General features: G+C 46.3%; 2 protein-coding genes across 3 annotated transcripts; both read left to right on the top strand.

Annotated features, from left to right (window-relative positions):
* Window positions 1–566: 566 nt before the first annotated feature.
* On the top strand, window positions 567–1,289 carry LOC147444786 (trihelix transcription factor ASR3-like). The gene has a single exon (XM_086528145.1). The coding sequence runs from the start codon at window positions 567–569 to the stop codon at window positions 1,287–1,289; it is 723 nt and encodes a 240-aa protein (XP_086384271.1).
* A 5,636-nt stretch (window positions 1,290–6,925) lies between these two features.
* Window positions 6,926–9,408, top strand: NMT1 (myristoyl-CoA:protein N-myristoyltransferase). 2 transcript variants are annotated; one of them, XM_086527324.1, is made up of 3 exons: window positions 6,926–6,998; window positions 7,091–7,150; window positions 7,689–9,408. In XM_086527324.1, the coding sequence occupies exon 3, from the start codon at window positions 7,696–7,698 to the stop codon at window positions 9,001–9,003; it is 1,308 nt and encodes a 435-aa protein (XP_086383450.1). In that variant the 5' UTR covers window positions 6,926–6,998; window positions 7,091–7,150; window positions 7,689–7,695; the 3' UTR covers window positions 9,004–9,408. The 2 variants fall into 2 exon arrangements, with proteins under 2 accessions (XP_086383450.1, XP_086383449.1); XM_086527323.1 differs by having other exon boundaries at window positions 6,931–7,003.
* The last annotated feature ends 3,741 nt before the right edge of the window (window positions 9,409–13,149 follow it).

The following is a 13,149-nucleotide window of genomic DNA, read 5'->3' as shown; positions in this document are numbered from 1 at the left end:
AGCGCTTCAGTCGTGGGCGGCGCTGCAGAGACAGAGGTAACGCAGTAAACATTCCCTACTCTCCTTGCTCACCACACTCAACTGTTCGAGTGTTCAGCTGCGTTTGATCAATCATATACGCATTTATTTCTGCCTGCACACACGACAGAGGCTTCTTGAGATGCATGCTCAAGCATTTGCTGTATTCGATATCTCTTCTGTCTGTACTGCATGCAATTATTTGAGCGCAATATTTAAGGACCTGTTTGCTGGTTGTCCATCACACGATGACAGCATTGTAATCCATGCGGCCCGTGATTGAGAATGCATGAACGGCGCAGCTAATTAACTACTACATTGAATTGATGGCATCTCGGGCTGCACCCATGGACGTGAACAATGCCTGGATGGAAGATGCAGATTCGATACCCTCCTCGTTGCCCAGAATGGAATCCCAAGTCGAAGACACCGATTGCATTGACGACGATGTCACGGCGGTCCTTGGGGCTGCTGATGCCCCTCTTTCCTCACTATTCGACGGGCGAATTGGGCATCAAATGCACAATGAGCCACTACGGCCCCCACCAATGCCTGTCTCTTCGTCTCCTATGGGGAACCCAATGCTTCGATGTGAGACACCCCCTAGGGCATACTCACGGTCCATGCGGCCTACATTGCCACCTGCTGTCCGTCCACCTGTGTTGCCTCGTTTCCCTCTAGGCACCCCAATTGGGGGTAGCCCTACACCAGCAACTACTCCTCCATCTATGCCAATAGCTCCCAACTCTACTATGGCTAGAATTGCTTCAATCCCCTCCCCCTCCTTGAATGATGAAAACCCATCAATTGAGGGTACCATATTGGGGGCCCAGACACAATCCTCATCCCGTGTCAATTGGTGTCTACAAGAGGTAATGGTCCTTGTCGAAGCCAAAAAGGATCTGGACATGCGACAAGAGGAGGGAGGCATCTACGTTTGGTCCCGCGATCGTTGGCACACGATTGTAGAAGCTTGTCGGTCTCGTGGAGTGCATCGCTCCAAGAGCCAATGGAAGACAAAGTGGGAGCGGCTTCACACCTTGTTCACCAGGGTTCGTGACTACGAGCGCAAAATACCATCTGGTTGCAACAGTTATTCGCAAATGGGTGCGATCGAGCGGCGCACGAGGGATCTACCAACCGAGGACTTCCCCTTTGAGGTATATGATAAGATGGATAATCTTTTTGGTGGCAGGCGAAATGTGGATGTGGCTGGACTACTGTACGACTCGCTCGATGACGACATGGTACCAGTCGGGGGAAGAAATTAGAAGAACTTGAAGCAAGGCGGCACCAAGTACAACGAGACAACACCCGATCAATATGCTCTTCCTCGGACAACCTAGCAGACTCCATTAGGTCACTTGGGATTGTACGTAATAACAATCATGGGCCATTACCATAACATGCCCATATATTTTGTACTAGAGTTTGCATTTCATTAGTAGGTATGCTATGCTAGAGGTTACTGGATCTAAATTCAATGTATCTGCTCATTTCATCGAACTACGCTATGGTCTTCGACATCACTTTATTTTCTTGGTCGTAACATCAAGGAAAAAATTTGATGGATTTATTGCAATTTTGGTTGAACTGAGCAGTCAACAAACTAATGCACAAACGATTTTACTTGCTCAAAACTGTCATTACTGAAGAAAGATGTTCAACTAAGTGAAATCTGTATTACTCCAAATGCTATGAGCTTCGAATGCTAAGGATGCGTTCCCATGTACAATCACCTTTACAAAGTTCTCTTTCATCCATTTTGCCATCAAGGAAAATCTCCACTTGTTCGTTAATAGCATGTGGCCATACGAATTCCATTATTACCTTCCCAAGTTGTGGATCTACCTGTTGTGTATGCTTTAATTACATGCTTGCACAGAGCATCCTATGAAATTCCATTTTCAATTTTGTTGCTCAAAGCTGACACCTCTGACATTTGCACCTCTTTTAGGGTGAATTTGGGCTCCTGTTGGGTGCATCCAGGTGCACTTTTAATGGAGGACGTCTATGTAATGAATTTGAAGATTTCTGGCTTGAATAGAAACCAATATTCAACATCACCGCATATGTGTGAGGAAGCTCTTGGTACCGGCTTAGTCTTGAGTGCCAATAGGGTATCTACAATGAGAGCCTTGTTTATTTCGTATGAATGGCTGGGCAATGTGCCGGTCAATCAGCTATTTTTTATCACAATTGTTTGTTCAAAAAATCATGGTGGTGGCCCGAGAGAGAGAGAGAGAGAGAGAGAGAGAGAGAGAGAGAGAGAGAGAGACTCAACTCAGTGGCATTGAATGTCATTGCTATAGGAGCTTCCATCGCTATGGTCTATCTAGCTCTAGTTAGCATGTGACATCCTCTCTGCCACCTCAATCCTAAGTCCCTAGAAAATGTTTTCTTCAAGTCTCTTGATTCATTAACTTTAAACTGCAATCTAAATCAGAGTTTGCAAGCTACACAATACTCATTCTTAGAATCATCTCTTTGCACAAGTACCGTTTTATTTCTTATCATCTTCTGCTTCGTAACCTTCTAAGTTTATTACAAGCAACATATTACTGCAAGTGAAACCAGGAGATAGTAGATTGGCACAAAGGCTTGCAATGACTCTGCAATGTGCACTAGTGTTGTCTACAAAACCAAGTAAATTATCTTCCAAATCAAGACATCATTGATACGTAAACAATATAATGAAGAATAACACATCAATCCATGTGACCGGCTCTCATGTAGGAGAATAAAATCTCCCTAGTGTCATCTGTTATAGCTACATTTGGCCTAGGGTTATGTGTCATTTGTTCCTCAACTATGTCGGGCTCATCACAATCATATGTGATCCCAAATTGTAGCCAAATGTTGTGCAATATGCAGCAATTATCCTTGGTAACAACTCCACATTTGGCTGTTTGATTCGTTGATACAAATACCCCCACATTTGCTTCAAGCGACCAAATGTTCTCTCCACCACAATTCTGGTGCTTGAGAGCTTGAAGTTGAATTTCTGAGTGTGCTCATCAATGTCAGATGCAGGAAATGGTATGACCAGCTAGGGGAGGTTTAGACACCCACCATCGCCAAGAATGTACTCCCGTATGCGTTGCCTACCAAATGGAATTGCCATCCCATTCAAGATCACATTACTTTGAGCCCGCATGTAGAATGTGGAGTTTCTGAGAATTCGAATGTCGTTGCAAACTCCAGGCATGCCACAAAGGATATCCATGAATCGCATGTCACTGTCGACAATGGCCTGTAGTGTCATGGAGTAGTTGTGATTTCTATCAAACCAATGTGCCTGCACTTCTCCTGGTGGGAGATCCATGTTGATGTGTGTGACGTCAATTGCACCACAGCAATTGGGAAATCCTTGCTTTGCCTCAAAGCCTCTTTTCACCTGCTCCAACTCCAAAGGGGTTCTTGGCCAGTGGATGAAGCTCGATTTGTGTTTGACGATTGCTGTAATGAATTGACGAAACACTCTGCTCACTGTGGAGCGGCCCATGCCATACATGTTTGCAACATTGTGTACAGGGCCACCAATGCCAAGTAGGTGCAAGGACATGGCCACCTTCCTCTTGACACTCAAAACTCTCGATGGCACGGCTTCAGCAATTTGTAGCGGGATAGGTTTTTGTTGCAAGTTTTTGGCCACCAAGTTGCTGACAAATGAGAAGCAGGATCGTGGGATCCTGGCATTCTCCTCAAAGCGAACTTCATCTCCATGAGTGTATTGAAGAAAAGTCTGCCAAAAATGCCGACTCCTTGGCTTGACATACCAAACTCCAACTGCGGAGCTCTTGCGATGGCGTTGGGTGAGGGCAGAAACAGCCAAACAAAGGTGAATTACTTTGGAGAGGACCATATGAATTATGTCTTCATCTACTTCACCATCATCAAAATCATCGAAATGATAACTGCTGTGCATGACCTCCATGGTCTCGAGCCAGTACATGAGGGCTATGGTTGCAGCCATGATGGCGGCACCAATGGCTTGCTCCACCGTTCTATTAAAATCCATTTGGTGCAGACCCGAGATGCAAAGTTGGCAGGTAGTTTGACTTCCTAAAAGCCTAGTGTCTGACAGAGAAGTATATTTGAGTGGGCTGTGTGTGTGATTGCGTGAGAGAGAGGGGGAGACGGACATTGAGATCTTTCAAGAATCGGCACAGCTGCTGTAGGCTGTTTTCCCATGAAAGGTGTGGGGATTTCTTCATGGAGATTTCAAAGATTAGGGACCTAGCAACGGATCGATAGAGGTGAAGGTTTAAAACTGCAGCCAGTGTTTCGTTTATTATTTGGCGGAAGGCCCTGCATGCGCGAGTTCAACCGAGGTGGTGGGTGAGTGATAGGCGAACAATTTGACGTCGAATGCTGGTGTGCAGGTAGTGCAAGTGCCACAGAGAGAGAGAGAGAGAGAGAGAGAGAGAGAGAGAGAGAGAGAGAGAGAGAGAGAGAGAGAGAGAGACGTTGGTCTGATGGTCTGCTTGACAAACGCCGCAAATACGACCGGCTACTATTAGGTGGAACTTGTATATGGGGAGCTGCCAGAGAAAATGAAGGGCCCGCTAAATGGCCAAGGGCCCTTTAATAGGACCACCCTTTAAAGGGCTGTGACGCCCCAGGAGTTGGGCGCGTCATGGAGAGGTGCGTGGTGGGCGCGTTTGCGTTCAAAGGGCCCGGCTCGGACGGGACCGGCTCGGGCGGAGGGGTGTTTGTCTTCAAGGGCCTGGCTCGGACGGGACCGGCTCGGGTCGGGGTGTTGTCTTCCAGGGGGCCTGGCTCGGACGGGACCGGCTCAGGTGGGCCCGGCTCGGGTCGAGGTGTTGTCTTCAAGGGGTCCTGGCTCGGACGGCACCGGCTCAGGAGGGCCCGGCTCGGGTCGAGTTGCCTTCACGGGGGCCCGGCTCGGACGGGACCGGCTCGGGCGTGGTTGCGTTCCATGGGTCGACGGCCGTGTTGCGTTTCGCGGGTCTTGCGTTCCGGGTCCCTAGCCCCACGTAGCCTCAGGCTCCGCCGCACTCACGGAGGGTCATAGCGTGCACTGGGGAACCTTGCGTGGAGTCCCCACGGTGCACGAGTGCGTGGAGTGAGGCTAGCGTATCTAGGTGGGGGGTCCCCTCCCGTGGCCGTTTTCGGGAGGCTCATACCCCTTATATACACCCCCGGTTGAAGAAAGTTCGACGTCCTCGTCGAACGCAGGGAAAAGAGAGCTTGGCTATGCATGAGGCCAAGGGACTAAGGGGTGCATATAAGTGCAAGTGAGAAAAAACTGTACCCGAATGCAAGTAGGTAGTATGCTTTGTTTTGTCATTTTTGGAATGAGTGTGTGTGTATTTTTGGATTTTTGGCAGAAGGCTGAAAAGATATGCTTTGAACACCCAAGTAGAATTCCCCATACTTGAGCATTCCCCGAGAGGTAACCCGAAGTGCGCGGAGCCACCTGCTGCGTTGGTCCGCGCAGAGGCTTCTTGAAAGCCGAATGTGAAGGAGAGTCCGTCACAATGCAGCCCTTGCGAAGTTTGCAAGGAAACTTACCGTCATGTGGGACGCGCGTTGTAGACTTAGGCTGACACCAGCTTTGGTTTCCAATCGCCGAATCTTGAATCGGGCAAGGTTTCTTGGTTAGATGCAGTCTTCGGGTCAAAGTAGCTTTGGCGCGTCATGACACCATGAAGGCTTTGGCTGATCCTTCAATCTTCAACTGATCCCTGTGTGTCCCTGTGTGGACGTCCTTTGGAGGGCTAGCTCGGTGCCCTGTGGTCTCTGGTAGACTTGAATGGGTCTTCAGCTCAGCATAGGCCACAAAAGTGGCCGGGGCGAGACGAACACAGTTGGGTTGGTCCGTCGCGTTTTTGTTGTTCTGATTTTGATATAAAGAGCCCTGTCTGGCTCGCATCTTTTCTTTGTGTTGGAGGTGCCCGACTCGGATCAGGGCCGGCTCGGGTCACGGGTGACGGCCCGGGGTTTGGACGCGTCACGGGGACGGGGGCGTGGAGTTCTTTTCTTGGAGCTCTTTTACCGAGTTTTGACAACCCGGGAGGTTGGGCCGTCGTGAGTAACGTGCGCGTCGGGCACGGGGGTCTGAAGCTCTGATACCAAGTGTGACGTCCCAGGAGCTGGGCGCGTCATGGAGAGGTGCGTGGTGGGCGCGTTTGCGCTCAAAGGGCCCGGCTCGAACGGGACCGGTTCGGGCGGAGGGGTGTTTTGTCTTCAAGGGCCTGGCTCGGACGGGACCGGCTCAGGGAGGGCCCGGCTCGGACGGTACCGGCTCGGGTCGGGGTGTTGTCTTCCAGGGGGCCTGGCTTGGACGGGACCGGCTCAGGTGGGCCCGGCTCGGGTCGAGGTGTTGTCTTCAAGGGGTCCTGGCTCGGACGGCACCGGCTTAGGAGGGCCCGGCTCGGACGGGACCGGCTTGGGTCGAGGTGTTGTCTTCAAGGGGTCCTGGCTCGGACGGCACCGGCTCAGGAGGGCCCGGCTCGGATGGGACCGGCTCGGGTCGAGTTGCCTTCAAGGGGGCCCGGCTCGGACGGGACCGGCTCGGGCGTGGTTGCGTTCCATGGGTCAATGGCCGTGTTGCGTTTCGCGGGTCTTGCGTTCCGGGTCCCTAGCCCCACGTAGCCTCAGGCTCCGCCGCACTCACGGAGGGTCATAGCGTGTCCTGGGGAACCTTGCGTGGAGTCCCCACGGTGCACGAGTGCGTGGAGTGAGGCTAGCGTGTTTAGGTGGGGGGTCCCCTCCCGTGGCCGTTTTCGGGAGGCTCATACCCCTTATAAGGGCCTATGGGGGAGCCCTCTAAGTGCATTTCTCTCTCTCAATCGGCATGTATCTATGTGAACGCTTTCAGACCTAAGGAAGCATTGTGGGCATCGACAGGTCTCTGGACCCCCCAACTCTCTCTCTCTCTCTCTCTCTCTCTCTCTCTCTCTGTGGCGTTCTCTTTGTGCTTTGCCCGGTCCATCCCGCGGCTTCAGATCACAGTAAGGTAACTTCGGTTCTGTCTGTGTGTCCACGGTCGAGTGTCATCGTCTGAAGAGTTTTCCAACTTCGTGCTTGCATGTATTACTGGCAGCGCTGAGAGCGGGCTGCAGATCGGAGAAAAACCCGTCTTCTGCAGATCGCTGAGGACGAGGTAGGTTTTTGTGATCTCTGTGCCAGTGCTTTCTTATCGAGTGGTTTGTTTGAACTCTGCTCTTGATGGCTCACTATAGCTTGACCCACGTTCTTGTTTACTGTTGGTCATGATCATAATATCAGCAACGTAGTAGTAGGTTTTGCTGGGCTATGGTGATCAATGGCTAGTACTGTCATATTGTTCTAGTTGGTTGTATGCATCTAAAGTGCATTAATATGAGCAGCGTAGGAGTAGGTTTTACTGGACTACGGTGATTAATGGCTAGTTAATCATATTGTTTGCATGCCTTTTACATACATACGATGAACGAGAATATGGGATGAACACAATTTTCCAGCACTGAAATTTGCAGCTCAATGTGCCCGTTGTTCCTGTCAGCAGCCTTTCTGTTTAAGGAAACCAGTCAAGTGGAGGTTTTTTTGAATAATAGCAAGCCTCCAGGCATACATTGTGGCTCATCTGCAGTTGCTGTAAGCTTTAACTCTTTGCGGGACCAGATTTTCTTATGCTCAATGATGCCCTTGTGCATGTGCAGAGAATACATGGCCTCTCCTGGTGGCAGTAGCCGCAACAATGGAAATAATGAGGAGTCCTCGTCTGGGGAAAATGAGGGGTTGATGAAGATGGGTCGTAAAGATGTTGAAGATCTTTCAAGAAGTCTACAGAGGTCTCTGAATTTTGAAAAAAGGCATGCTTTTTGGGAGACACAGCCTGTGGGGCAGTATAGAGACCGAGAGAGACAGCTGGAGGAAGGGCCCATTGATCCTCCCCAGGATGTGTCAGAGATTCGGCAAGAGCCCTACAATTTGCCCAAAAACTTTGAATGGTGCACTTGTGATGTAAACTCTGATGAAAACGCAGCTGAAATCTACAATCTCTTGAGCACCAATTATGTTGAAGATGACGAGAACATGTTCAGGTTCAACTACTCAAAGGAGTTTCTGCGTTGGGCTTTACAGCCTCCAGGGTACTTCACTAGCTGGCACATTGGTGTCCGAGGGCAAGCAACAAAGAAACTTGTGGCTTTCATCAGCGGAGTGCCTGCTCGCATCCGCGTCCGAGATAGGGTGGTTCTAATGGCTGAAATTAACTTCCTGTGTGTCCATAAGAAGCTGCGATCTAAGCGGCTTGCACCCGTGCTCATCAAAGAAGTGACAAGGCGTGTGCACCTTGAGAACATTTGGCAGGCTGTCTACACAGCTGGTGTTGTGCTCCCGACTCCTATAGTAACTTGTCAGTATTGGCATCGTTCATTGAATCCAAAAAAGCTAATTGATGTTGGTTTCTCAAGGCTGGGTGCACGCATGACCATGAGCAGGACCATCAAGCTTTACCGTCTACCTGATACAACCGCAACACCCGGTTTTAGGCCAATGGAGAGGCACGATGTACCTGCTGTACGCCGCCTTCTTCACACTTATCTTTCTCAGTTTGTAGTTGCTCCAGATCTATCTGAAAAGGATGTCGAATATTGGTTGCTTCCAATAGAGAATGTGATAAGCAGCTATGTTGTAGAGGACCCAGATTCGAGAGAAATCACTGACTTTTGCAGCTTCTATACACTTCCATCTACAATTCTTGGCAATAAGAACTACAGTGATTTAAAGGCTGCATATTCATACTACAATGTGGCGACCAAAACCCCGCTTTTACAGCTCATGAATGATGCCTTGATTGTGGCCAAACGCAACATGTACGATGTTTTCAACGCTCTTGATATTATGCACAATCAGTCTTTTCTGAAGGAGCTCAAGTTTGGACCTGGTGATGGTCATCTTCACTACTATTTGTACAACTATCGCCTCAATACAGCAATGGCGCCATCAGGGCTGGGTCTGGTGCTGCTGTGAGGTTCCGATTGCTCAGAATGATTGTCGTCCTGGCAGGTTACATTTGGAACTCCTTTGTTGCATGAAGCTTTAACCTGGCACAAGTGAGGTTCTTTTACTGTTGGCTACATTGAGAAGAAGTTTTGAGAGGTTTCTTCAATTTTTTCTTTGCATGTGCGCATCGTGCCGGTGCTGGGACATGTTTTAGTGGGATGGACAGATTTTTATCTACTGCATTGACAATGTGCTTTTGAGGTTTTGTTAGTCAAACTGGGCTCTTAGAATGATGATTCTTCTTTGTGGGCTTGGGCTAACATGCAAATGCCTTCGTTTGAGTGAGGCATGTTAATTGGCAGGTAGTAAGCTTCAAAAGCTGTGTACGTTTTGGCTGAAGGATGCGGCATGCATACAGACAATTTTGTGGAAGCTGTTTCAGTGAGGTTTCTCTTGAAAGTAGGTTCAAGTAGCTGTTTACAGTACTTGGCTAAGTGTTTCCAGGCCCACAGATGTACATTTTCCTAGCTTTACTATTATTACGGGTCATATGAAACATGCGTGAGAAAAGGTGTGTGATCTGGTGGAGAACGCACTTCTATGAAGGAAAGATGAATCATCTTTCCTTCGTTTCAGTGAGTGTTGTGCTATATCATTTTCTCAGTAACGCAGTGGCCTACGCCTTAGTGCCACACAAAAAGCTGACGATTACAAATCTTTGTCCTTCCTTTTTCTTTCCAGAGGGGCATTAACTAAGCATCATGTATATGTTTATGTAGATACGTGAGAGAGCTCGGTCATTTACTTTCCCATTTCTCTAAAGAAGGATTCTGAGGGACATTGATTAGTGGGTCCCGCACTTTCTTATCCTCTTATGTGGGCCATTCTGATTTCACCTTGTTTCCATATTGTAATTCTTGGTGATTTCGGAGCTTTGTGAGCAGTGAAAGGAAGAAAATGCTGCTTTGTTTCACAAAAATGATGCTTACGAGGCGGTGTCGCTTTGGATAGCTGAAAATGAAAGTGAGGAAGATAAACAGCCTTTTCATTGTCAACTATTGACCATACCAGTGGACTTTAGTCCCTTTCCGAATTCTACTACCGACCCTTCACTTTGCATAATACGAAGCATCATTACTTAAGGTGGAGGTGTAGGAATGCATGCCTATAATGTGAACCTTGTTACACCACACACATTTCATGTTGGGTAGCAGCATCGAGGCTTGAGTGGTGATCTCTCTCTCTCTCTCTCTCTCTCTCTCTCTCTCTCTCTCTCTTGCACACACACACATAATTATGAGTGGGTGTGCGTGCACGTGCAGGGATGTACACACACATGCGTGTGCGCATATGGTTGTCATTCTTAGACTTTAACCATTACCTACCTCATACCACCTTCTCATCAGGCTTAACGTCATGTGGGTCTTTGAAGTTTGACCTTTCCCAAACCCAAAACTTACCTTCTCATTGGTTAGGACTTCATTTGGTTTTTTTACTTAAGCAAATTGGATTTTGAATTTGTTAAAGCAATGGAATCCCTCTTGTAAGTGATTGGGACCAGAACCGAAACTAAAAACTGTAATCTCTAGTAAAGTAACTTGACCTTGATAGAAACCTTGGTGGTACGACCCTTGACTTGACCTTGTGGTTCATATAGGCAAGATTGTGCCAGATTGTTGAATCTTACATAAGTATATATGCGAACATTGACTTAACATCGATGCCAAGGCCTTCAAACCAAATGCTCTTTGTGGGAACGAAGGTTATCTTGAATGAAAATTCCCTTGTATGTTTGGTTAAAAAAAAGAGAGGCGCTCCTCATGAAGTGGAGAGAACCTTGACTTAACTAAACACAAGATACTCTGTGGAAGATTTTGGGATTGAAGGGTACCTACAGTTGATTGATCTGCTGACCTAGAAGTGAGGTGGAAGTTGCCCAATCTACTGCCATAAAACCTTAACTAAGGTAAGGGTTTCTTACACTCAGTTAGCCTTGTTTACCTTTTGTTTTGTCATTGGTTACATTTGTTCACCTGCACCTATCACCCGCACTTGAGGCAAAAGTTGTGCCTTCGTAGCCTTGTTGATTCACTTGCCCTTGATGGAGAGAGTTCGAATATGGTGGCCTTACAGATTTTTCTACAACATGGAGATTGTGGATGAAGCTACTATCTCCAAGGTTGTTCTTTTTCAGTTGATCATCAAGTTAATTGATATTGTTTAAAACAAGTTTATTTTCTTGATCTAGTTGAAATTTGAACGGGTAGATGATTTAATGCATGCAAAGGTCGAACACTAACTAAGCTATTTACTGAGCTTTTCATATAAATTGTGTGTTTGAAATCTTGTTTCATATCTTAAACCCATGTGTAAGAAGTTTCATGAGGTGTTGATATCATAGACAAAAGTTATGTCTCATTTACTAGAATTCTAATTTGAGCCATTTTTGTGGCTCATTACAACTCTAGCATTAGGTCAGAGAAAAATCAAAAGTTTCAGTGTAAAAAAACCCAATCCTCAACAAAATGCAATCGTTCAAGGGCTCAAAAGGATCTACTAAAAGGAAACAAACAGCCGCAAAACCATATAAATTATAGTGATGAAGTAGAAGGGCTCCAGATAGCAAGCATTACTGCATATTGAGAGAACACTCGCCCCCCATGTTTTTGAAAATCCAGTATGACATACCAAAAGGAACTATTTTTAGTCACATTCAAGTGGTCTAGGATAAAAAAGGTATATTATAAGTTGACATCAGTATACCAAGTATGTACAACACAAAAGATCCCCATGTTTTTAAAAGTAAAACCAACACCTTTATACTTAATATCCAAAAACATCAAAGCTAAGTCATATCATACAAGTATTGAACCAGGTTAGAACCAAAGAAAATAAGAGATCAAACATCCCAAACATTCCAATGCAATCAATCAACCAAGGGTTTAATACTAGTGAAAAGCCATCAATGAAGCAAAAAGGTACAGTAAAAAATCCCTAGAAACCATATTTTGACAATTTTGAATAAGGTCACAATCACATAGCAAATATCTTCAAGTCTTACCAAACCACAACAGTCCAAAGCAACCCTAAGGACATCACCAATGGGTCAAAACTTTACTACCACTTTTCAGTTTATAAGGCCTCCATAACCAAGTATATAGTGATGTGAATCTAGTCAACAAATTATCAAAGGCATAGTCACCTACCATCATCAGGTTTACCCACCTCCTCTTGCCATGGCATGACCCCCAAAAGGTTTGAGTCAAAAACCTTAAGAAATCAAGCAATCCAACCTATTCCAAATCCATGTTAAGAGGCCAACAAGATAGGGTCAAAAGCCAATTCCCGAAGTTAAATATTTTTCAATTATCCCCATTGAGATACCCATGCCAAATATTAAATGCTTTCTGGATGAATGCATAATAAGGTGGTGCCAAAAAGCTTGTCCCGGACATAGCTAAGCTAGCTCCTTACTAGCTTGTATTTTAGAGTTTATCACATGGCATACCCTATCATGCTATATGAAAGATCTTAATGGGTAGAATTTAAAAAGTTAGCATCCATAAGCATTCAACATATATTAAACATATATTTCATCGTGCACCCAACTTCTTTTTAGGAAAAATTAGCAAATTTTTGTAAAGCTGCACTTCACTACTTACCTTGGAGAAGTAAAAAATGTCAGTAGACTTTGTATGCATGTCAAAAAAGCTTGATACATCTATCACATACCTATTGAGGGATTTTCAAAAAAGAATTGGGCATGCTTAACAACCATCAGCTCCCACTAGCAAAAGTGCTAAACCACTCATGACATGATATGATGTGGAAACGTTGCATACTCATCTAGCAGCCATCAAGAGCAAGTGGCATTTCTATCAAACATAAAATCAAGAGAAACACTAGAGGTAAATGTGACATCACTGTCAATAGCATTCAAAGCCACCTCTCTAGTCTGTGTCAAAATCGTCTCTGCATCACGCATACATCTGCACCATTGTCTCTTGCATCTAAAAAAACATCGTCTAATGTGCCATGTTGTGTCATCACAGTGCCAAAATCTCAAGTATCGACACGAATGAGACCGATGTCTTACATGAGTCATCGTCGTGGACTCATAACTATCACACAAATCAACTACCATAAATGAAGCTATGGCTCTGTAATATGTAC

This window comes from Adiantum capillus-veneris, chromosome 13, assembly GCF_014529385.1.
Source record: "Adiantum capillus-veneris isolate H3 chromosome 13, ASM1452938v2, whole genome shotgun sequence".
Taxonomy (NCBI): Eukaryota; Viridiplantae; Streptophyta; class Polypodiopsida; order Polypodiales; family Pteridaceae; genus Adiantum; species Adiantum capillus-veneris.
Note: the sequence above shows the minus strand (reverse complement) of the source record. Positions and strands in the feature narration are given on the sequence as shown.